Source organism: Nanorana parkeri, unplaced genomic scaffold, assembly GCF_000935625.1.
Source record: "Nanorana parkeri isolate BGI_ZX_2015 unplaced genomic scaffold, ASM93562v1 scaffold1888, whole genome shotgun sequence".
Lineage (NCBI taxonomy): Eukaryota > Metazoa > Chordata > Amphibia > Anura > Dicroglossidae > Nanorana > Nanorana parkeri.
In genome coordinates this window covers 27,949-50,746 of record NW_017308156.1, presented here as the reverse complement: position 1 = coordinate 50,746, position 22,798 = coordinate 27,949, and the positions used below count along the sequence as shown (strand labels likewise).

Here is a 22,798-nt window from a genome sequence, read left to right as displayed (position 1 = left end):
ACTCAATTTCTTGGTAAACTATAAAGACAGGGTCACGTCGGGTAAATAGTCACCAAAAATGCCAAACCTTAAAATTGCACGCACCTGTGAAATCGCAAAAAACTACCTAACCCAAAATTGACCATAGGCGACGCTTTAAAAAGCTTTTACCACTCATCAGTTTAGTGTTATCAGTGATTAATGGCCCTAACATTTTTGCGCCCAATCCGATATGTAACATGTGTGGCGTAATGGGCACAATCATCGTTTTCGCATGTGTGCGCACCCGACACTTGTTTGCAGGCATGCATGTATGGGTGGGGACTTTAAAAAATGTTTTCATGTGTGACTAATTTGTTTTTCCGCTTAACTTAGGTATCACATAGGGGGCCAGAAGCCCCCCCTATGTGATAGCAAAGACATGTGACAGGTCCTCTTTATGGAGACATCAGGGGTCTCCAAGCCCCCTAATGTCACCCAGGGACCCCCAAAGAAGCTGATGAAGCACAAATCTGCTTCACCAGCTTCTCTCCAGCTACAGAAGCTGGAGAGTGGCACAAGAATGAAGTGATGTGTAATACATCACTTCCGCATTCTGACAACGGAGGGGGGACCGGAGGGAGATTGTGTACCGATCTCCCTCTGATCCCCTATCACAGAGCCCTTATGCTGGTCCCGGGCTCGCACCGGGCACATCGGAGCTCGGAACCAGCTGGAGGGGCGCACACATCGGCACGTTATACAAGCGATCTGCGGATCACTTGTATGTTAACAGGCATCGCTGCCTGTTTTTAAATCGGGGCAGTTTCCCCGCGGTGCGCACAAGTGGGCGGGGCTAACAGGTCGTCTTTTGACGGCCTGTTACATCCAGGAAGCTCCCGGCCGTTCGTTTAGGAATTTTGTTACATGACTTGTCACACTGTTCATAACTTATCCACTTGGTCTATCAGCAAGTCATAAGCATGCACTGTTATCTGCCTCTCCCTCCTTTTCTTTTTGTTTCCCCTGTTTGATGAAAATTAAAACAAATAGTTTTGGGGTGAAAAATGTAGTATTCCCAAATTTAAAACAAACAAAATGGTAGCCTAACACTTTGCAGTTCCTGTGACAAATTTTACTTTTTAAAATGTTGTATGGTTTCCTCTGTTTGATATTTATTCATTCCCCTTTGCAGGTTGCTATCACTTCTTTGGTTCAGAAACAGGAGATATATCTTTAATTTTTGTTCTCCTCTTTCTAAGTAAACATTTTCACTGAAATAGCATTTCAAGCAAATACTGAGATTGCAAACAAGTCTATCGGCTTTTATAGCACGCTGCATGTTCAGAGACTATGCCCCACCCACCTACAGATCCAGGTGCCTAGGCAGACCGGCCGTTTGGATCACATAGTGACAATGACACAGCACAGCTTCTCTCTACTGCTATCAATCACTTTGTTGGGTAAGTTTTCTTTATATATTTATAGTTTCGAAATTAATTGGCATTGTTGTAACAGAATGTATTAAAAGCAGGTACCGCAAAGTGCCAGGTAGTGCTGTATTTAAAACCCCTTGCACTTGCCCCTTCCATGTTACTGTACAAACAAGTGTGAAAGCTTTGACAGATAACTGATGGTTGCTGCACTGGGTTGTAGAAAGGGGAATGATGAAATGCTGAGTTGGGGCAAAATTGAAATATTCGCATAAGCTTGCAACTGTTAAGGTGTTTAAATCAGTTTCTGGCTAACGTGTATTTGGATCTAAAAAGTGAGATGTTTTCTGCAATGTGCTATGTGAAAACTGGTGATATTGATTAAACATAATAAAAGCAATATTTTTGGTGAATGTAAGTTTACCCAAGAAGAGTCATTAAGGGCCCGTTCACACCAGATGCAAACAAGTCGGGCAGGCTCACTTTGTTTGTTGTGCAGGAGGGGGCGGGGCCGGCCATTGAAATAATAGGCACGTAGCCACGCCCTCAAGGCCGCATTGGGATCGCAAGGCACATTATGCCTGCGGTCCGATGAAAATAGCATTTTGATCAGACCGGACTGCAGGCATAATGTGCCTTGTGATCCCGTGCGGCCGATCGCATTGCGGCCAGATGTCCTGGCTACGGTGCCATTCACTTCAATGGCCCGTCACGACTCCTCCGGCCACAATGCGAGTGAGCCGGCCACAATGCGAGGCAGGGCGTTCTGGTCGGAATGCACTGCAACTGGTGTGAACGGGCCCTTAGTAAGGCACCACAAAGATCAGTGATACTGTTCAAGGTGCACTATTCTAGAAAAAATATAATTTTGCAGTTTATATCTCTAGCTTTCCTTAATACTCTAATCTAATAAACACCTTCTACTTTTTAATTAAGTCTGTGTTTTTTTGTTTTTTTTTAAGTCCCACAGAGTTATTCACAAAAGGGTGAAGAGTTTGGAGAAGACAGGAGAAGTGGGCAATCTAGGACAACATAGCTGGACTGGAAAGTGAGGTGAATTGGAAACGTTTTCCAGTTCAGCTATTTTGTTCTAGATTGTTCACTTCTCCTGCCTTCTCCAAACACTTCCCCCTTTTGTGAATAACCCAACAAATATTTATTTGGTTAAAAGGGAACTGTAAGCAGACATTCATCATATGTTTTATTCATGCTGGAAAGTACAGCTGGATCAGTACTTCCAGCATTGCGACTATAAAAGCTGTGGTTCTTTGTCCATTCACAGAACACCTTGTGTTCTGTAAACCATTCACAGAATAAAAGTTGTTAATGTGAAAGGGAGAAGAAGACGTATAGATGAAACTGTGGCTTTTGTGTATGAGAGCCCCAGCTTCCAGCGCTGGAAGTACAGCATTAGCTATGCCTTCTGGAAATAGGCGTGCGCACAGGGTGTGCTTGGACACACCCTAATCACCCCAAGTGCAACAGCAGGCACCAGGGGTGGACTGAGCCGGGGGGTAGGGTGGCAATCGTCCCCCGGGCCTCTCTGATGCCCTTTAAAAAAGGCTGCCGCCCCCATGTCAGCTATCCCTGCAGCAACCGAGGAGGAGAAAGCAGTTCGGCTGCCCGTGGTGCCTGTCTGATTTACTGTTCGGGTTCCTTAGCGTCAGACTGCGTCTTCCTCTGCTCACTTCAGCTGCCATAGACTGGGTGGGTGACAAGAATGGAAGGCACAACAGTGATGCTGCTGGGGGTTTCACCAGTTTATTACATGAGGAAACATTACTGCCCCCACCAATACCACCAGCTGGAGAGGAAGAGAAGTGGTGCTCTGCCCTGCCCAGACAGTTGCTATGGAGCCCAGGGCAGAGGGGGCCCGGTCAGGGGGCGGCAGCAGTGGATGAGGAAGCCTTGGCCTGGCGGTGGTGGAGGAGGAGGCCCAGGGCCTCGCAGCGGCAGGGGCCAGGGACCAGCAGCGCCGGTCCGGGGAGGTGGAGGACGCAGAGGAGGCCGGGGCCCAGCAGTGGTGGTGGAGGAACTCCATGTACTGTAGTAATACGGGCGTCTTTGTGATAAATTGCTACCATGGTTACACGGTTTGCCATGGTTACACGGTTCCATAACACGCATGGGTGGGTGGATCCGGGCTTTGCTTGAGCTGACAGCTGGGTCTAATGCTGAGCCCTGTTCCCGGTGTCAGCGCTGGTGGGTGGGGCAGTGTCTGTATGCAAGCATTGGAATCTTCCTATGCATGTCCAGTATCCTATCACCATGACAATGAGCGACTGTATGCTCTACTAACGGCTGTGACAGCAGCGCACACTTTTCCTCTGGATGGGGCCTTCCTTCTTCTGATTACTGGTAATTGTATCATCGGATTATTTCTGTTCTCTTTGATCTTGGACCAAGCAGTAATAGATGATTACATCTAAGGATTGCTCTTTGTTTTTTAGTATTTTGAAACTGTTAGGGGTGGGAGTATAACGTCAGGGGAAGGGGGTGGGCCACTCATTTTCCATACTTGTTGAATGTCTATATAATGGTGATAGTTTAAACCTACATTTCTGAGCCTGATAAAGGGACCCTGCATGGCCCCAAAAGTGTTTGTCTGAGTGGCAACATAAAAAAAAGAAGAATATATTGGGGTAATTGTTAATCAAAAAGTTTATTGAAATAAAATGTGCTTGCACGATCCAGGGAGATTGATGTTTAGACAAGCATGTAATACTGGGTAGGTAGATGTTGCTGGTACCAATTTTAGTAGGAGCAATACTTTCAGATGTTTTAACTTTGTCGGAGGCTCCATTCACACATAGTGGTAGTGTTTTCCACGTGGTTTAACATATGTATGGATTCTGCATGTTTGTGGCTATTACTATAGCCGGAACATTTGGAATCCACCATAAAATTGCCCTTGTGCTATTTTGCGGGGCTCACGGTTTTGTACCGTGCGGTCCCTGCAAGATTCTTAACAATGCACATTAACATGCGTTGTTTTTATGTTTAGACCAATACCGCATGTATTTGTACGGCTGAATACACGTGGACAACCACTCTTGTGTGAATAGAGCCTTATTGTATTATTTTCAATAAATATGTGATATGTCTTGTTTATTATTTATGGCACTTTTTCCATCTGACCATAGAAAATCTGCAGATAATCTATAGGTATATGGCCAGCTTTAGATTGGAGAAGAGTCTAGTCACTTGACTTTGATAGGTTTTGTCAGCAGGCTCTCCATATCTGACCATAAAGCCTCCAGACTATATGGTAAGACTTTGAACTGTATTTGTACATTTATTAACCATACTATGATTTATAAAACAGCCCCAGTGGCCGCACAGCCTTTTCTGCTCTATTACTATCTTACTCCCCAACTTAAGCTGTGACACAGTTTGGGAAATCCCAAGTAGCAGTTTTGGTTAGGGAGCTGCCAGTATTGCGCACATTCAAAAAGACCAAATAGCTAGCAGAGTTGCATTATACACAAGATACATAATTACAGTAGCCCTTTGCTGATTCAAATAGTGGAAACAGAGACAGACCAGTGTTTACTAGGATTTATATAGCGCCAACAGTTTGCACAGCACTTTACAATATAAGGAAGACATTACAATTACAATACAATTCAAGACAAGATGGTAAGGAGGACCCTGCCCATAAGGGCTTACAATCTAAAAGGGAGGGGGAGGTGATACATTAGGAGGTAGCTGTGTGGGGATGAATTGTTTGAGAGCGTGATGGTTGAGCAGTTAGGTTGTGGTGGCATAGGCTTCTCTGAAGAGGTGAGTCAAGGTGGGAGACAGACGGACAGGTCGGGGTAAAGAGTATCAGAGGATGGGAGAGACTCTACAGAAGTCCTGGAGGCGAGCATGGGAGGAGTTGACAAGGGTGCTAGAAAGCAGGAGGTCTTGGGAAGAGCGGAGCAGACGGTTAGGGTGATACTTTGAGACAATGTTTGAGATATAGCCGGGGGCAGAGTTGTGGATGGCTTTGTAAGTGATTGTTAATATTTTGAATGTTATTCTTTGGTTGAGTGGAAGCCAGTAGAGTGATTGGCAGAGGGGGTTGCAGACACGGAGAGGTTGGTTAGGTGAATGAGTCTGGCAGCTGCATTCATGATAGACTGAAGGGGGGATAGCCTGTAGTGGAAGGCCAATGAGGAGGGAGTTGCAATAGTCAAGACGAGATATAACAAGGGAGTGGATGAGTAATTTTGCGGTTTCTTTGGTGATGAAGGGACGTATTTTGGAGATGTTACGAAGGTGAAGGCGGCAGGATCTGGATAGTGATTAAATGTGGGGAAGAAAGGTGAGGTCCGAGTAAAGGATGACACCTAGGACCTTGGCATGGGAGGAGGGTTGGATAGTTGTGTTAACAATCTCAAGGGAAAAGTTAGGGGAAGGTGCACGGGCAGGAAGAAATATCAAGAGCCCAGTTTTTGAAAGGTTGAGTTTTAAGAAGTGTTGCGACATCCAAATGGATATGTCAGTTAGTAGATTAGTGACACGCAAGGACACTGAGGGGGTGAGTTGTGGAGTAGAAAGATATATTTGAGTGTCATCGGCATAGAGATGGTATTGGAAGCCATGTGAGGTTATTAATTGACCAAGGGAGGAGTTGTAGATAGAGAAGAGAACGGGTCCAAGGACAGAGCCTTGGTGGACCCCTAAAGAAAGGAGGAGGGGAGGAGTTAGAGTTGTAGGTGACGCTAAAGGAGCGCTTAGATAGGTAGGAGGAGAACCACGAGAGAGCAGAGTCTTGTAGCCCAAGTGACTGGAGTTTTTTGAGGAGGAGCAGGTGGTCAACAGTGTCAAAAGCAGCAGAAAGGTCTAATAGCGTTAGAGTATAAAGAGTAGGGAATAGTGGCCAATGTTTTTAGCAGTTTGTAAGTCATTAGTGAGTTTTAGGAGGGCAGTTTGAGTGGAGTGTAGGGGGCGAAAGCCAGATTGTAAGTGGTCGAGAAGGTTGTTATCAGCAAGGTGGCGACTCAGGCGGCTGTAGATAAGGCGTTCTAGGAGTTTGGAGGTGAATAGGAGTAAGGAGATTGGTCTGAGATTGCTGAGGTCGGTAGGGTCCATTGAGGGTTTTTTTGGGTATTGGGGTGACCAGGGCATGCTTCAGAGGGGAGGGAAAGATGCCAGTAGAGAGTGAGAGATTGAAAAGGTGAGTAAGAGAGTGTAGGATAGAGCAAGAGGGTGACCAAAGTAGTGCTGAGGGAACAGGGTCCAGGGGGCAAGTGGTGAGGTGGGTGTCAGAGAGAAGCTTTGTCACCTCCTCTGTGGTGACCGAGTCAAAAGAGGAAAGTAACAAGTGTGATGGTGGGTCTGGTTCATGAATAGGGGAAGGTGACTGCACAGTGGCGATCTGATCCCGAATTGTATCTATGTTGTTTTTTAAATGAATGGCAATGTCCGGGGCAGTGAGTGAGTTAGAGGGTGGTGGCGGTGGAGGACATAGTAGAGAGTTAAAGGTAGAAAAGAGTTGACGAGGTTTGGATGAGAGTGGCATTGTTAAAATGTTTAGATCTCAGCAAATCTCTGCACAAATGATTATATCTACGACTCATTTTTGAGTTTATACCTACTTGAATTAGACCTAAATGCTTAACGTGCATATTTTCAGCATGTCTTTTAAAAATAACCACAAAAAAAATGGTTTCAACTTCCAAAAAACAAAAACAAGCCAAATGTAAGGTAACAGAACAGGAGAAAAAGTCAACCTGAAAAAGAGTGAGTCTTTATAATAAATATGTAGATAAGATAATGATAAATTAAAAATATCTAAATACATTTCTTTTATTTGATTTGTCTATTTCTCTGCAGAGCTCTTTTCCAGCCAAACAGGTAGTGCAGAAGCCAAAAACCTGCCATTCCTTGGTTTAATTGACTAGAAATGGGTAATTTGTCATCAGACAGGAAGATTTAGATGGGTAAATGGGCAAGGTCTACACACACTTTACAAAAGAGTGTATGCAGAAAACTAATTTTGACTGGATTATAAAAAAAATGATTAACCAAGGATGACATTTTGCCTGATTCGCAATGCTCAAACAGGGCACATAGGACAGCTGTGGACAGGTATGTAAAAAGAAATGTAAATTTTAACCAGCCAGTTCAACAACTGAGGCAAGTTAAAACAGGTAAAGTGGAACTCTAGGCAAACAACAAAGTACAAAGCTGACATATTGCAGACAGACAAAATATTTGCCAAATACTTATAATTCTGTTCAGCCAGTTTTCTGTTTTACACATCAAAGCCATCTTGGAAAGCCAGTCGGGTTGCAACATTGTGACTTTGCCCCCTTCTAAGTCTGCTCACTAAAACATAAATTACCTATCCTTTTAAATAGGTCTTCCAATTTACTAACCTGCTCCAGTAAGCTGTCAATTCTACCATGTATTTTTCGAATATTTGCCTAAAGTTCCACTTTATGATTTGCCAAACTGTAACCAAAGGGTTCTATGTATAACGTATTTCCTATGCTAGTAAAAACATTAATGTTTTGGTTTTGAGAAGGATCTTTCTGCTGAAGTCACATGTAGTGTTAGGAATAAAAGCAATGCCAAGCACACATCTGGCAAATTTGATGAAAGGGCACTATTCTCAACTAAGAGCATATGTGAAAGATTCTTCACAGAGGGCAATTTCTGTTTCAGTTTATGTGCTGATCTAATCTTACTTAGAACCTTACAAGGGAAAGTTGATGAGGTCTTTTTCGTACTGCAGATGTGATGCAGCTTAAAACAAATCATTATCCGATGCTGATGCTTGAACTGCAGGCTGAATTATATCAAAACGCTTAGGAACCTGATTCAGTTCCTGGAACCTGTTTGACAGCTGACTTATTATTATGTCTAAGCACCTATAGAAAATGTTGTTTTTGAAACATTCTTCAAGGTTCTCTAATCTCTCATCAACACATAATTCATCAAAATGCTTTCTGACAGTGCAAGCAATGCTGCATTATTTCTGACTTCCTCAAAATTGTTTCTGAAATTGGATAGCTCATCCACTGCTGTCTTAATTAAATGAGTAGCTTTGGACAAGTCCATGGTCTCTGACTGACGGACAGAGAATTTAAGTTTGTGGATATTTTAGTTTGTAGAACAATTAGAAATATAGATTGAAAGGACTCTCGTTTTTTTTCAGTCCCATTGCCTCTTTTCTTTCACTTTTTTTTGGTAGCTACAAGGCTTATTTTTTATAGCGTTTTAAGTACATCTACATAATGAAAATGCAAGGCAAGCAATGACTCATAGCGAGATGACCAACGTGTTGGACACAATTTCTTCAGTGTAACAGAAGATTCACTGGTAAACGAAGACAGAAGATCCAGACGGGCAGCGAAGCACAAAATCAGCAGGCGAGAGCAAATCCAGAGAACAGGCCGAGGTCAGGGACAGCCTGCAATCAGAAAAGTAGTCCAGGGCAATCCAAGTCAAACAGGTCATAGGTGAATCAACAGAGGCACAGATACAGGCAACACAAGCTGACAAGACCATCAGCAATGTAAAGCAGGCAGGCTCATCCTTATATAGTCACTAAATTAAGGCAACTACCTCACTTCCTGTGCGCCATCCATCCACGCGTCTTCCCACGCACCTCATGCATGCGCACTATGGCGTGCTTCCCGGGATTTGGCTTTTGCGCATGTGCGGCCGCCATTGCGCCCTCACAGTGCCCCAAAAATGTGTGTAAATGTCGAACCACACCTATGAAGTTTGAGACCTCTGTAATGTCTGTGCAGCATCTTGGAGGACCAAATTAAGATTGTGTGCTGCACAATGACCATAAAGAGCATTTCATTTTCCTCTCTCTGCAAAATTCGAGCCTGTACTCCAGAATGGATTCCACTCATTGTGGCTGCACCATCATAGCCCTGACCATGGCACTTATCCAGAGAAATTCCTTTATCATCGATAAATGCAAGTATTTCTTTTTCTATACCTGCCGCACTGGTCATGAATAGTGTTGAATCCAAGAAATGCCTCATGTATGTGTAGCATTCTCCTTCCCCGCTCTGAAGCAGTGATCTACAGTAAATAAAATAACAGGTCTCCCTGTCTTTCCTCTAGAGGAAACCTCTATCATGGATCCACAGCACACCTTGAGTTGGTTTAAAATGTTATACTTTGCATAAAGAACTAAATAGCAATGTGAACATGCATGCAGTGAAATACTTTAGAATGTCAGGCACTTCAGATTATAGGTTTGAATCAATTATACAGATGACTGTGTATCAGCAATGGATGTGGTGACAACAGCGGTCTGGCATGTCCCTCCAGTTGGCCACAATCGATCGCCTGGCAAGCTGTCACGATCCGCTCGTCACTCTGCCTGCTAGCAGGGCAGACAAGGACACAGAATCCAGTCTCAGCAGCTGTCTTACTCACAGCAGCCACAGACATCCTGCCCTCATGTCCTGCACCCGGGGAATGAATCCAGATGTCCTCCTGCAGCCAGGGTACACTCCCCTCTTCTCTCTCAACATTCTGGGATATGTGGTCCTCAATAGTTTGTCCAGGAACATGTTAGCAGGATTAAGAACTCATGTCCCACAAGTGTCGGCTAGCAGAAGCCCTAGTAAGTTGCAACATCCTGTTTGCCTTAAAGGAGCCAGTTACACAACAGTGCTACTTATGTTTCTATTCAAAGAGATCCAAATATAAGAGTAAAACAAATTAAAATGTCGGAGCACCTGGCTTATTTGATCACATTTAGAGATATCCTGAGTAGTATCTATAATCAACGAGCAAAACTGTGTGTTTTGCACTTCAGACAAAAAGACAGACACGGAGAGACTAAGCGGAGGGGCTACATGACTGGGGGGAGGAATAGTCCTGGGAGAAAGGGTTAAAAAATAAAATGGGAATAGCTGCTCTTACCTGATTGGACGTGGGAGTCAGGTGTCCGGGAGGAGCCGCATGGGCTGAGGGACGTCCTCTTTCTGGAAATCGACGAAGGAAGCAGGTTGTTCTGTTTTTTCCCCCTGCTAAACAAGACATAACGAAAGTTTCCATGAGTGACCTGGAGTCCCTATTGGCGCAGGTCAGGGCGGCTGCTGAGCGAAAGGGCCCCCAGTGGCTCCAGGAGCAGCTCGCCGGGGTTTTAGGGGGTCCCAGGGAGGTCCCGTCCTGCCCCCGTCCCCCGTCCCAAAACGTGCTAGGAGGTCTAGGCCTCCTGAGCGCTTCAGTCCGTCTAGCTCCCCCAGGGTCCGGCGTCACTGTGGGAGCCTTGCCAGGGACCCTCCAGCCCCTTGCACGCTGCCTGCTGCCTCTGGGCCAGCAGTGAGGGCTTGGAGGAATACCCACCGTCGACGGGACCCGGGGGGGTCGGGTTGCCTTTCCCATGCCCGCTCCCCCACCCTGCATCCACCCGGACCATACGGCCTCCCCTTCTGCTGATGTGCTGGGCAGAGGGGCGGCCCGGCGTGGGACCCGTGCTGCTGCAGGCGGTGGGGAGGTTGTACCTCCCTCCGCTCCTCTTTCCTCCCGGATGCCGGTGAATCTGGCCTCCCCCTCCAGAGTGGCAGTGTCTGCGGCCAGGGCGGATGAAGAGAAGCTTGATCTGCGCCCTGGGCTTTCTGCAACTGGTCGCTGGGCGGCGGCGCCTGCGGATCAGCGGGATTCGTCGCCTGAATCCGGGGAGCTGAGGGGTCCTGACGGCACGCCCGCGCGTGGAGATGTGGGGGGTCTGATTCCGCTGCTGTAGCGCCGGGTCGGGCGGGGTCCTCCGCGGCGAAGGACGATGACGCGGTTAGATTGGCGGATTCGGCGAAAGGGCAGGTGTATGTTTGCTTTGGGGGTGCATTTAAAGCCGGAGGTTAGGGAGAAGATTTGGAAGAGGGAATATGTGGAGCTGTTTTCTTTGTTGCCGTTGGAGAAGTTCAATATTGAGAATGGTAAGGTGGAGGAGATTAGGAAAGAGGAGGGAGAGAAGCGTCGCTGGTGTCTCATTCCGCAAATTTTTTTTTGTCAAATTGGCTGCAGGCGTTCGCTATTTTGGCTAGTGTTATTGGGGAGCGGGCGCCTGTGCATTGTTCGGCGTTGTTCTGCTATATGGATGCGATCGGGGAGGCGCACAGGGTATATGGGGGCACCGCGTGGCTGCGTTATGACGAGCAGTTCCGCCAGCGGAAGGCTGTTCGTCCTGATGTGCGGTGGGATCACAATGATATCGGTTCGTGGATTCAGCTCATGGCGCAGCCCCGGGTTCCGGGACCGCCCTTTCCAGGGGCTGCCGGCAGTTCGGGAGCCTCGGGACAGTCGGTTGGACAGTGGAAGGGCTATTGTTGGCAATTAAACGAGGGCTCTTGCCATTTTGGGTCCTCCTCTCGTTTCAAGCATGAGTGCTCTGGCTGCGGAGGCTCGCAGGGCTTATCCAGGTGTTTTAAGAAGGGCAAGTCCCAATCGTCTGACCCTGCTGCAAAAGGGAGGACGCCCATAAAACTGTTCGCGATGGAGCCTTATCTAAGTAGGTATCCTAGGAGGGAGGATGCACAATTTTTGTGGAGCGGCTTTGGTCTGGGTTTTCGTATTCCTTGTCCTGTCCCGGCCTCCGTCCCCAAAAATGTGAAATCTGCGTTTATTTATCCTTGGGTGGTCTCGGGCCAAATTGGACAAGGAGGTCGAGCTGGGCAGGGTGACAGGGCCGTTTGCGGCCCTGCCTATTCCCGAGCTGATTGTGCCCCCCTTAGGCGTGGTTCCCAAGAAGGAGCTTCAAAAATTTCCACTTATTCACCACTTGTCGTACCCGAAGGGGGCGTCGGTTAACAGTGCCATTAGCCAGAGTTATGTTCGGTGTCCTGTACATCGTTTGACCCGGCGGTGGCGTGGGTGCAGCGTTATGGCAAAGGGGCACTGATGACGAAAGCGGATATCGAATCCGCGTTTCGGTTGCTCCCTGTGCATCCCGATAGCCAGCCCTTGCTTGGTTGTCGGTGGGACGGGCGGTATTTTATCGATCGTTGTTTGCCTCGGGGGGGTTCAATTTCCTGTTCCTTTTTTGAGCAGTTTAGTACATTTGTCGGATGGGTAGTGCGTGATGTGGCTCAGATTTCGTCCGTCATCCACTACTTGGATGGTTTTTTGTGCGTTGGCCCGTCAGGTTCCCCCCTCTGTTCGTTTTTTTTGTTGAGGACGTTGGGACGGGTGGCCCAGGAGATGGGTATTCCGCTGGCGCATGACAAAACTGAGGGTCCTGTGATCGAGTTGCAGTTTTTGGGTATCATCATTGATACGCAGGCCATGGCATGGGGGCTTGGTGTGCTGAGGCATGGTCGGAGGATTGGTGCGAGGCGGGTTTTTTGGGCAATTTGGCGCTTTTGGACTTGTTTCCCATCATTGTGGCCATGGAGGTTTGGCAGGAGCGTTTTCGTGATCGGCGTATTCGGTTCCATTGTGATAACATGGGTGTTGTGGAGGCGGTGAACTGGTTGTCGGCTTCTTCGCCCCCAGTGGTGCGTTTGCTGCGGCATTTGGCTCTCACTTGCTTGCAGCTCCATTGTTTTGTTAAAGCAGTGCATGTTCCTGGGGTGCAGAATTCGGTTTCTGATGCGTTGTCTCGTTTTCAGTGGGACAGGTTCTGGTCGCTGGCACCGGGAGCGGAGCAGCAGGGGATTCCTTGTCCCGGGCATCTTTGGGGGGGTGGCGTGTGCGTCTCCGCAGCGCTGATTCGGCAGTCGGTAAGTACGGGCACTTGGACGGCGTACTCGTCGGCTTGGCGGGAGTGGTTGGATTTGGTGAGTGGAGCGGCCGCCCCATTGTCTGACGGGGATCGTTTGTCCTTCCTGTTGTACTATATTGGGCGGGGGGTTTGCAGAAGGTGTGTCGGTTTCCGAGATGAATGGGCGTTTGGATGCTTTTGCCTGTTTGTTTAAGGCTATGGGTGTGCAGGACGTGACCAAGCAATTTTTGGTGCGGCAGGCAATGCGTGGTTTTCGGAAGGGTCGCGTGGCCCCGGACTCCAGGCGTCCGGTGTCTTTTGAGTTGCTGGTGGAGCTTATGGGTGTGTTGGAGGGGGTGTGTGTTTCCCGGTACGAGGCTGTGCTGTTCAGGGTGGCGTTTGTGCTCGCCTTTTTTTGGGGCGTTGCGGGTGGGTGAGCTTGTGAGTAAAAATAGGCTGGGTTTGGGGGGTTTGCAGTGGGGGGATGTGTGTTTGACTGGTGAGCGGGTGGAGGTGCGGATCCGTCGTTCCAAGACCGATCAGTTGGGTCGGTGGGCGGAGGTCGTTTTGGGCAAGGTGGAACCGGAGGCGGTTTGCCCTGTGTCTTGTGTCAAGGGTTACATGGAGTTGAGGGGACAGGCGGCTGGCCCCTTTTTGCGGCACGCGGATGCTTCTGCTCTGTCGCGCTATCAGTTTTTGGCGGTGTTCCGGCGTTGTTTGGCAGTTTAATAATCATGTTGTTAAAGTTGTTTGTTTAATAAAAGGGCTGCTGTGGCCGTTAAAATCCATGTCGCGCAGTCCGTGTGTTTATTGGGGTTTTTAACGGAGGGACAGAAAATTGACGAATCCATCAGTCATGTAATTCGGAACTTGCTTTGACAAAATATCTATGACTTAATTTTGAATATTTGGACTAAGCTATTTTACTTTGCCATGTGGTAACTGTAGCAAAAGCTTTAGTATGGGATCATACTCAGCTAGCAGCTCAATTATTGCCAGGAAATTTCCACTGTTCCATTTTTTCTCTGTGGCCACGGAAGGCCATGTTGTTCATAGCCATAATCAAGGTAACATTCACTATTCTATTTAAAACCTCTCTTCAAAGGGTTTTTTCCTTCCTTATTTTTCGTTTTCCTCATCAATTGTTCCCTTTTTACACCACTGATCATATATTATGCAAGAAACTATATGAGTTTGAGATGTTTCATGAGCTTGTATTTTTGTTGACAAGCCTTTCCATTTTTGTATCCCCTTTGCCCGGGCTGGTTCAGAGTCTAGTTTTTTACCATCACCAAATAACCAGCATGGTTCACAGTATGCAACATTCAATTCAGAAGAATAGCAGAGCCAGGTAATGGGCAGTTTAAGTCCTGTTTTTGTTGCTTTTTTCATAATATTTTACTGAAAAACACCTCTGTTCCTCATCATCAGGGCCCTGTAGGCCTGCAAGGACCATTTGCGATTATAAACCTCTTCACATGTGCATCTGTAATTGTAAAATGTCACTACCAGTCAGGTGAACACCAGCTGATGCAAGTGGCTCAGTTTCAGGATGATCTTTTTCAATATTTCCATCAATAACCCCACCTAACTCCTGGCTTGTACTTGGTTCATTCAGGGGAGATTGGCTAAGTGTAAATGGCTCCTGTTCTGGCAGGTCAGTAATTGTGGGGTCAAGGCTTTCTGGGCTTGCCTCAGCAACTTTTTCTTTGTTTAGGGTCTGTTGTAGAGCTTTGACCAACATTGGGCACATAAAAAATGTGTGATTTTGTGAAGTTTTTCAGTTTTGTGGGTGTCTTCCCTTTTCTTTTTATGCTTTTGAGCGCCACTTTGATGATGGTAACTGGACATAATGGTTGAAACTAAAAAATACAGTACAAGGAAAGATTGTTACTTCTCAATTACATAGTTAACAACAAAACAAAAACTGCCAATCATATGAGCTGATAATTGTTGTTACTACAGGTTACATTCAGTAAATGATAGTGTATGTAAAGTCAAAAATTGTTTTTTTCTTCTAGTTTTGTATAGACAGGAGTCCTTATCCTTCCCTAGTTAGGTTTACACTACTATTCGGGCTCCATTAAAATAATTTCGCCTAACTTCCTATCTGGAAAAACGTTTCCAGCATGACAGAAAGTGATGGTAAATCTTTCTAAAGAAGCCCCGGATGGCAGTAACCCCTCCCCACTCGATCCAAAAACAAGAAATGGCAGGACATATAGTTATGAGAGATATTTTTTCATGATGCATTTGGCAATTCAAGTATATGGATCCAGCAGCGTATAGCAAAGCACAGATCTCTTCATCTAAGGGACATCCCTTCTTGAATTGGTGTCAGTAAGACTGATAAAGAAAATTTGTAGTTCTTACTGGGAGTCCCACTGACACCAAGACAATGATGGGACAACACATATGAGTTATAATTGACAACAAGTAACATGCCTGCAGAGACAACTGAAACACATCTTCATGAACAAAATGGGAACTGTATCGGCATGTATCGGCATAACCAGCAAGTCAAAATCAGTTAACACAACCATAAATATGTGCACAGATATACAATCAATACCGTCCTAACGTGTGTACGTTGAGGCGGGGGGACTTAAAAAAATATATATATATATTTTATATATATATTTTTTCCGGCCGCTGGATCAAGGTAAGTATGCATCTGTGGAGGGGGAGTTAGGTGAGGTCAGAGCAACTTTACAGTCAGTGGGGTCACAAGAGGGGTGCCTTTCGCACCGGGTGACACCAAAATGCCTTGCAGTCTTCAGGGGGTTAACCCCAAAAATGCCCTTGCCTGGAACGCAAGGAATCGCATACACAAATTCTCCTTGTGTTCTGGGGTGGGAGGGGGCGTGGCAGTGCCATTCATGTCAATGGAACTGCAGACACTCACCCCGCCCACAAAAAATAGTGCATGCATATTTTTTTGTGATTGCCCCACACTGGACCACAGGGCATTGTATTACCATACGTTCTGGTGCAGTCAATTGCACTGCGGGCGGAAGGCGGTTCTGCAGTGCCATTGACCTGAATGGCACTGCCACTCCAGAATGCAAGCTCACTTTGTGTATGTGATCCCTTGCATTCTGGGCAAGGGTGTAAACGAGCCTTTAAGATTACAGCAGTCAGAGGAGCCACAGTGTAAATAGAAGACAATTAGAACAAACAATGTATGTCAAGAGGGTTTTAGGGCTTGCTTACATAAATTACAGTGCGTTCCAGAGCGGTAGCGGCTGGAACGCACTGTACCACACACTAAATTCCTCCCCTGCATCTGGGGCGGAAGGGCCCATCTGCAGTGTGATCGCCCGCACCGAAACGCGTGGCAAAACAATGCCTGCGGTGATCATACTACGGGTAAAGAGTAAAGAAAAAACTGCTATCTATAAATTATAGAGACATAATTACAATAATTGTTATTAATAGGTATAATTTGGTTTCACAGAGTGATTGATAGGTGCAGATATTTGTAACTATATATGGAAAAACACAATAGACCAATAAAGTGAACAAATACTCTAATACTGAATGATAACAGTTTTCTATTTTAGAATATGAGTGGGTTAGCTGCCGAATGTCAACAATCTCTATGCATAGTTGGATGTTACAAACGGTGATACCAGGAGAAAAAATGATTTAGGACTCCAAACTATAAACTACTTTAGCGCTCATCCCCGAAAGAGCCGCTGGAATAACCGGGTCATCGCTAGTCTGTCTAGGGGATTTGATCTTCAGCTGCCTCCACTAGCATTCAACCACCCTCTTCCAGTGCCCACAAAGCTGATGCCCACTCCAGGAATGCAATGCAGAATAACTTTTTATGAAACTTCTTCACACTGGGGAGAGATGGTATAGGGATCCTAGACATCCAGGGTGTAACAGACATATACTCCAGACTCACCAGACCTTTAAAGCATCTCAGTGTAAATCCACTTGTGGTACAGGGAGTAGTAATTGGAGTAACAGATGAGCAGAGATGAGCACAAATCCTCAGGAGAGACACCAGCCATGCCCCTGAAGTCCTTTAAATTCCAGGTACCTTCAAGAGTCATCCATTGTCCTGGTTCTCCTCCTCTGGAAGTAATACAGACCTCCTCCATACTGGAGGCCCTAGGGAAACACTTCCCACACACCAGCCTCTGCCCACCCCCATGCCTCAGGCCTAGCCTGGGGGGCAGGCTGGACAGCTCCCAGCCCTAATCCAAGGCTGGTCCTGACTAGTCTGAACACATGGCAAATGCCTCCTGTATATGTACCCTATCCCAGCATGCACCACTGGTTGAGAGAAACCCAGTGATTGGCTGCTGTACTGTACATACACTTACAGTGCCTCTCATTGACTGTTCCACAATATAGCAGAGTCACACTCCACCCAGGGGGTTCAGTCAATGCCAGACACCTGGAATTAACCAGATAAATGCCACTATAATCCAGCCAGGCTGACTACAGCTCTGGCAATCACTAAATGTCTAGTAGCCACATCACAAAAGGTGATGTGGGCTATACTACATTTACTGTTCAATACCTATAGCGTCTACAATGCATTGAAGCAGGAAGCATTTTTGTTGTGTTTTTACAAATCTTAGAATATTTAAGGAAAGTCACTGTCTGTTTGTTTTCCTTCCTCCTAGGTATCAGTCAGGGTGGGTTTCCCTGCAGTTTTCATGATCTGGTGCAAAATCTATATTTCCCAAACTCAAGCGTTCGGCCTGTAAAAAACTGGCTTACTGTAACCAACGTAACTGTTGATATAACCCTATACAGTGTTGTTCAAATGGTAAGTTTATTTGATAAATATTTTGGTTCCTGTCTTGTTTTTTATATGTATTACTATTCTTAGTATACAGTATAGTATCAGAATATGTCATATTGTTTTACTATAGTAGCCATAGTTTTACTATATGCATCGGGCGGGGAATAGATGATTGTCCCGGGGCACAGGATAGATGCATCCAGGGGCTATCATCTACTCCACACCGTATGTACCAGGTACAACTACATGTGGACTGCCACTTAGAGATGTGCCCACTATCACCCAGTCATGGGTACAGCTGCTGCATCTGAGCGGGGACACCAGGGATTCCTGCGGCAGGAATCTCGTAGATTTCTGCCGCAGGAATCCAAGAATTCCCCAAGCGAATGGGGCCTTAGCAGTTCTAAGCCCAAAAGTGTAGTCTCCGCCTTTTGGCACTTGAAAGACAGCACTGAATCTTAGCAGTGGAAGGGAGTTTTGGCTTAATCTTGCTCATTCTTGACTTGGGCAGATGTGTGGAATAATAAAATGTTTTTTTTTTCTATTTTATGAAAATATATTAAAATACAAGATGCACAAAATATTGAAAATCAATGCATTTCCCTGGGTTTCTAAATATAAATGTTATTAGAATTTAAACTAAATTGAAAAACAGCAACTACATGTCAATCTAATGCAAAAACTCTGAAATGAAATAAAACTTTGTAATCAAATAGAAGAAAAAAAATCATTGTGTGTGTGTCCTGTTTAACTCCTGGCAAAATGTTTTAAACATAATTATTATTTTTCAGGACACAGGTTTGCAGTCTTTAACTACATTGATCTGGGTAAACATTGTAAGTTATATATATATATTTTTTATGTTAGAAGAGACAGCTGTCATTGCACATACACAGTACACAGTATACACTGGGTGGAGGTTAATACATCTTTTCTCTGACAAGCATTACATAAACACTCTTTTTTACAGGTTTTCCATTTCATAAAAAATATTTGTTACTGCAAAAAATTAGATGAATCCCTGTCCTTAACTTAAAATAATGCAGTGAAAAAAATCTAATTTTATATGTAAATACAATAATGATTTAATGACCACTTTATGGGACTGCAACGACATGTATCTAAGTAAAACTAAAATGGAGAAAAGTACATAATGAAAATATTACTTTATTAAACATACCAATAATAAAATCACTGTAAATATATATAACATAGTTTCCCTTTTTAAATTGTGTTTGGATCAGGCCATTGTAGTCCCATAAAGTGGTCTATCTATCTATCTATCTATCTATCTATCTATCTATCTATCTATCTATCTATCTATCTATCTATCTATCTATCTATCTATCTATCATCTACCCATCCACTCATACATTTCTGAAAAGTCAATTGTTTTGTTTTAGTTTGTTATAGCTTACAAATGTATCTGAATATATATTTTTTACAGGCATGGTATAATGAATATATCACATGGGATCCAGTCATGAATTGCTCAATAAAATATATAATGATTACAGGGGACAGCCTATGGAAACCAGACTTGTATGTTTATGAAATGTAAGTCATGAATTCAAAGATATGGAGTCAGAAATTTAAAGTGACATTAAACTCAGGAGTTAAATCTTAAAAACGAATTCAAGTGCCCTAACTATTGACAAAAATGTATCTTATTTGTGTATCACTTGGCTGTAGATCCTCAAATCATCTCTGAATTGGGGCCGACACTGTCCTTCTGTCTGGAGGGGGGCTAGTTCTGTTCCCCATAGTCCCTGCGTGTGTTGTAAGTTAGCCACTACTCCAAGCTCGCTCCCGTGATGGGCTACAATCTCAATACAAATTAGTAAACGACATGTGAGATTGTAGCCCATCACGGGAGCGAGCTTGGAGCGGTGGCTACTTTACAGCGCACATAGGGACCATGGGGTACAAAAGTAATATCTGTTGTGACATCATTAGGTGTCGTCTTCCTTTGAGGAGACTTTAAAAGCGAACTAAAACCAAGCTTTTTATTGGCTTTAGTCCTCTTTTGGGTCACAACAATACATTTACCAATCTCCTCCTGTGGCCACAAATCAGCATCTAGAGGGCTACTGGTCACTATCTGCTGACAGCTCAGAGCCATGCTGCAGCCAGGAAAGATCCAGACAATATTGTTGAGATCCACCCCACTGCCTGAGTGAGAGCAGGCTCTGCCTTTCTAGAGCCACAGCCAGCTGTGCCTACCTCCTCCCCTGTCTGTCCCTCTAATGAGCGCTGGTGGCACAGAGCGGGAAGGGGAGAATCCCTGTGGGGAGCAGTAACTGACAGTCACCTCTGTCTGCAGGTAGAAGACCATGAGCTGAGCGATCAGCGGTTTATGATCGCTCAGCTCTCAATCTATAGAGCCAGTATGTGATAGCTGTGTTTTACTTTCCCAACACTTCTCCTTTGAGCACAAAAAAAAGCCTTAGGCCCCATTTACACTATTGTGATTGGTCCTGTGTCTGCTGTCGCACTGCACGGTGATGGAAATCACATTGATCTTAATGGTGCCTATTTACATCAATGCAGCATGGTGCACTGCGATTTTTGGAAAGGTACTGGTGCTTCTTTTGGTGCTACCCAGTTTGTTTTTGGCCACAACGACTGCAATGGATGTGCACATAAAACACACGTACATACTTTTATACAGATCTGTGATGTGTTTTTGTGCATAAGCCCTTGTTCATACCTCTGTGATGCGACATAGCAGAGGTGCTGTAGAGTGTGCTTGTGGTAGGCAGCCCAAATTAATCAAATTCTTTTTTAAAATAAAACAGTGTAGGCAGCAGATAAACCCAATCCATAACTCTGCCCTAAACACAAAAGGGTTGTTTTCCATATATATATATATATAGAGATATATATATATATATCTCTATATATATATATATATATAGAGATATATACACTGTATACAGTATATACACATATACACACATACACGCACACACAGTATATTTATTATGACTTTCTCTAAGGTTGACAGAATATTAAACTATCCCCTCTATTCTTCAGGATAGAAAATGATAACAGCGCGTCTGTTATTTCATATTTTAATATTACATACAAAGGAAAAATCATCAATGCAAAGCCTATGCGGATTGTCAGTACCTGTAACTTGAACATTTACCGCTTTCCTTTCGACACACAGTTCTGTAATCTCTCGTTTGGTCCATATATCCATTCAGGTATGTTTATATTGCCATGTTACATACAGACTCAACTTTCATTGGCTGAAGGAAATGCTAATCAAGCCATTGCTCCATCATCCTGCTAATTTGTGTTTTGAAAGCCAAATCAGCTAAACAAACAACTTTGGAAGCAGAATTGCTCTCCCATTGCAATGAACATGTTAAATGCACTAAAGCAGAGTTTCTTAACCCTTTGACCCTTTCGCAGACAAGGTTTTTTTTTTTTGTTTTTTTTGGTTTGCACATGCTATAATCCACATTTTAATTCACATAAAACTACTGATTTTTAAGTTGCACTGTACACCAGAAGTGGGCAAACTCTGGCCCTCCCTGCCCAGCCTCACAGGAGGCTGGGCAGGGAGGTGCGGGAGGAGAGCTCAGCCTCCTGTGACAGCAATGAAAGCTGTCTCTGCCCCCACCGCTCTCCTGATCTGTCACAGGAGGCTGAGCGGTGCGGGAGGAGAGACGCCGGCTGCTCACAGCACTCTCCTCCTCCTATGACAGATCAGGTGCATCCGTGATTTCTCTCCTCCCTGATGGGCGTTGCTCTGTGTCCCAGCAGGGAGGAGAGAAATCATGGATGCACCGCTATTTCGGCCAAAAAATGGCACTGTCAGCATCTTCCCAAAAGTGCAATTTTTGGCCGATATGTTTTAGCAGCCGAACTTTTGGTGCATCCCTAATGAATATATTACTCTCAATTTAAACAGAACAGGTTTGGGGATAACATAAGAATTGTTTACTCAAACTTATAATAAGTAGTAATAATTACTACGTACCTATCATTCTACCTAGTCTTTATATCATACATGAAACTATAACCATTTCAGCTTTGCTTTATCCTATGTACAGTATGCCTTTATAATGTCCAACATCTCTTTTTTGCTATACCCACTGTACACCACTACAAATTATGATACCGTTATATAATTTAAAGCAAATAATAAGGAGCTTTGTTCTCTAATTTCACCTTTACTTTTTCTTTTACACAGTGAAAGATATTGTCATGTTTCCAAGATCTGATTCAAGTACAGTACTCGGTAACACAAATAAAGTTCTTGTCAGCAAAGGGGACTGGTTATTATTAAACATCACAGTGAATTCAAGTATAGTAATAAGTGAAGGCACTAATTACAGCCAAGTCTATTACACGGTGAGAAACAACTTGGTTCTTTTTAATTCACTTACAGTGCTTTGCATAAGTATTCACACCTTTTTGATTTTTTTCATGCTTTTTAGGGTTAGAGTCTGAAATGAAAAAAGATTCTATTGCAATTTTATTTCCCTAATATACACAAAATAGTCCTTAATATTACAGAGGAAAAAAACAATATGATTTTCCATAGGAAGTAATTGGCTCACCTAGCCAGTGAGATGCCAAGACTAAACCACAGCAAGTAGTGAAGGGCAGCAACTTCTGTCCAAGTGAAAGTATTAATAATGATATTATTATTATTGTAGAAAGTACTACAAGTCCCAAAAAGCCAGCTTTCAAACTTGATCAGAACGTTTAAGAACTCCAGGATTTATTCAAATTAACCCTTAAATGCTTAATGCTTAAATGCTCGTTTTGGTCTAGGGACGAAAATAAAGAAAATATGCTTGCCTGATCCTCGGCCCCAGCTGGCTGCTGGACAGGTCCCCACAGCCTCTTCTCCCCGAGCCTGTGATGTCATCATATCTTATACAGGTCCATGAAACATGAGGATGCCGAGGGACATACAACAACTGGAATGGAGGGGGGGGGGGGGGGGGCACCGGGGAA

The 22,798-nt window shown here is 44.7% G+C and overlaps 1 protein-coding gene across 1 annotated transcript in view; it reads left to right on the top strand.

Annotated features, from left to right (window-relative positions):
- Positions 1–13,232: 13,232 nt before the first annotated feature.
- Positions 13,233–22,798, top strand: part of LOC108800038 (5-hydroxytryptamine receptor 3A-like) — a 17,605-nt gene continuing 8,039 nt past the window's right edge. The window contains exons 1-6 of the mRNA XM_018571981.1: positions 13,233–13,485; positions 17,700–17,845; positions 18,613–18,657; positions 19,269–19,378; positions 20,858–21,030; positions 22,026–22,186. Coding sequence (XP_018427483.1) covers positions 13,233–13,485; positions 17,700–17,845; positions 18,613–18,657; positions 19,269–19,378; positions 20,858–21,030; positions 22,026–22,186 — 888 coding nt within the window. The remainder of the gene's footprint in view (positions 13,486–17,699; positions 17,846–18,612; positions 18,658–19,268; positions 19,379–20,857; positions 21,031–22,025; positions 22,187–22,798) is intronic.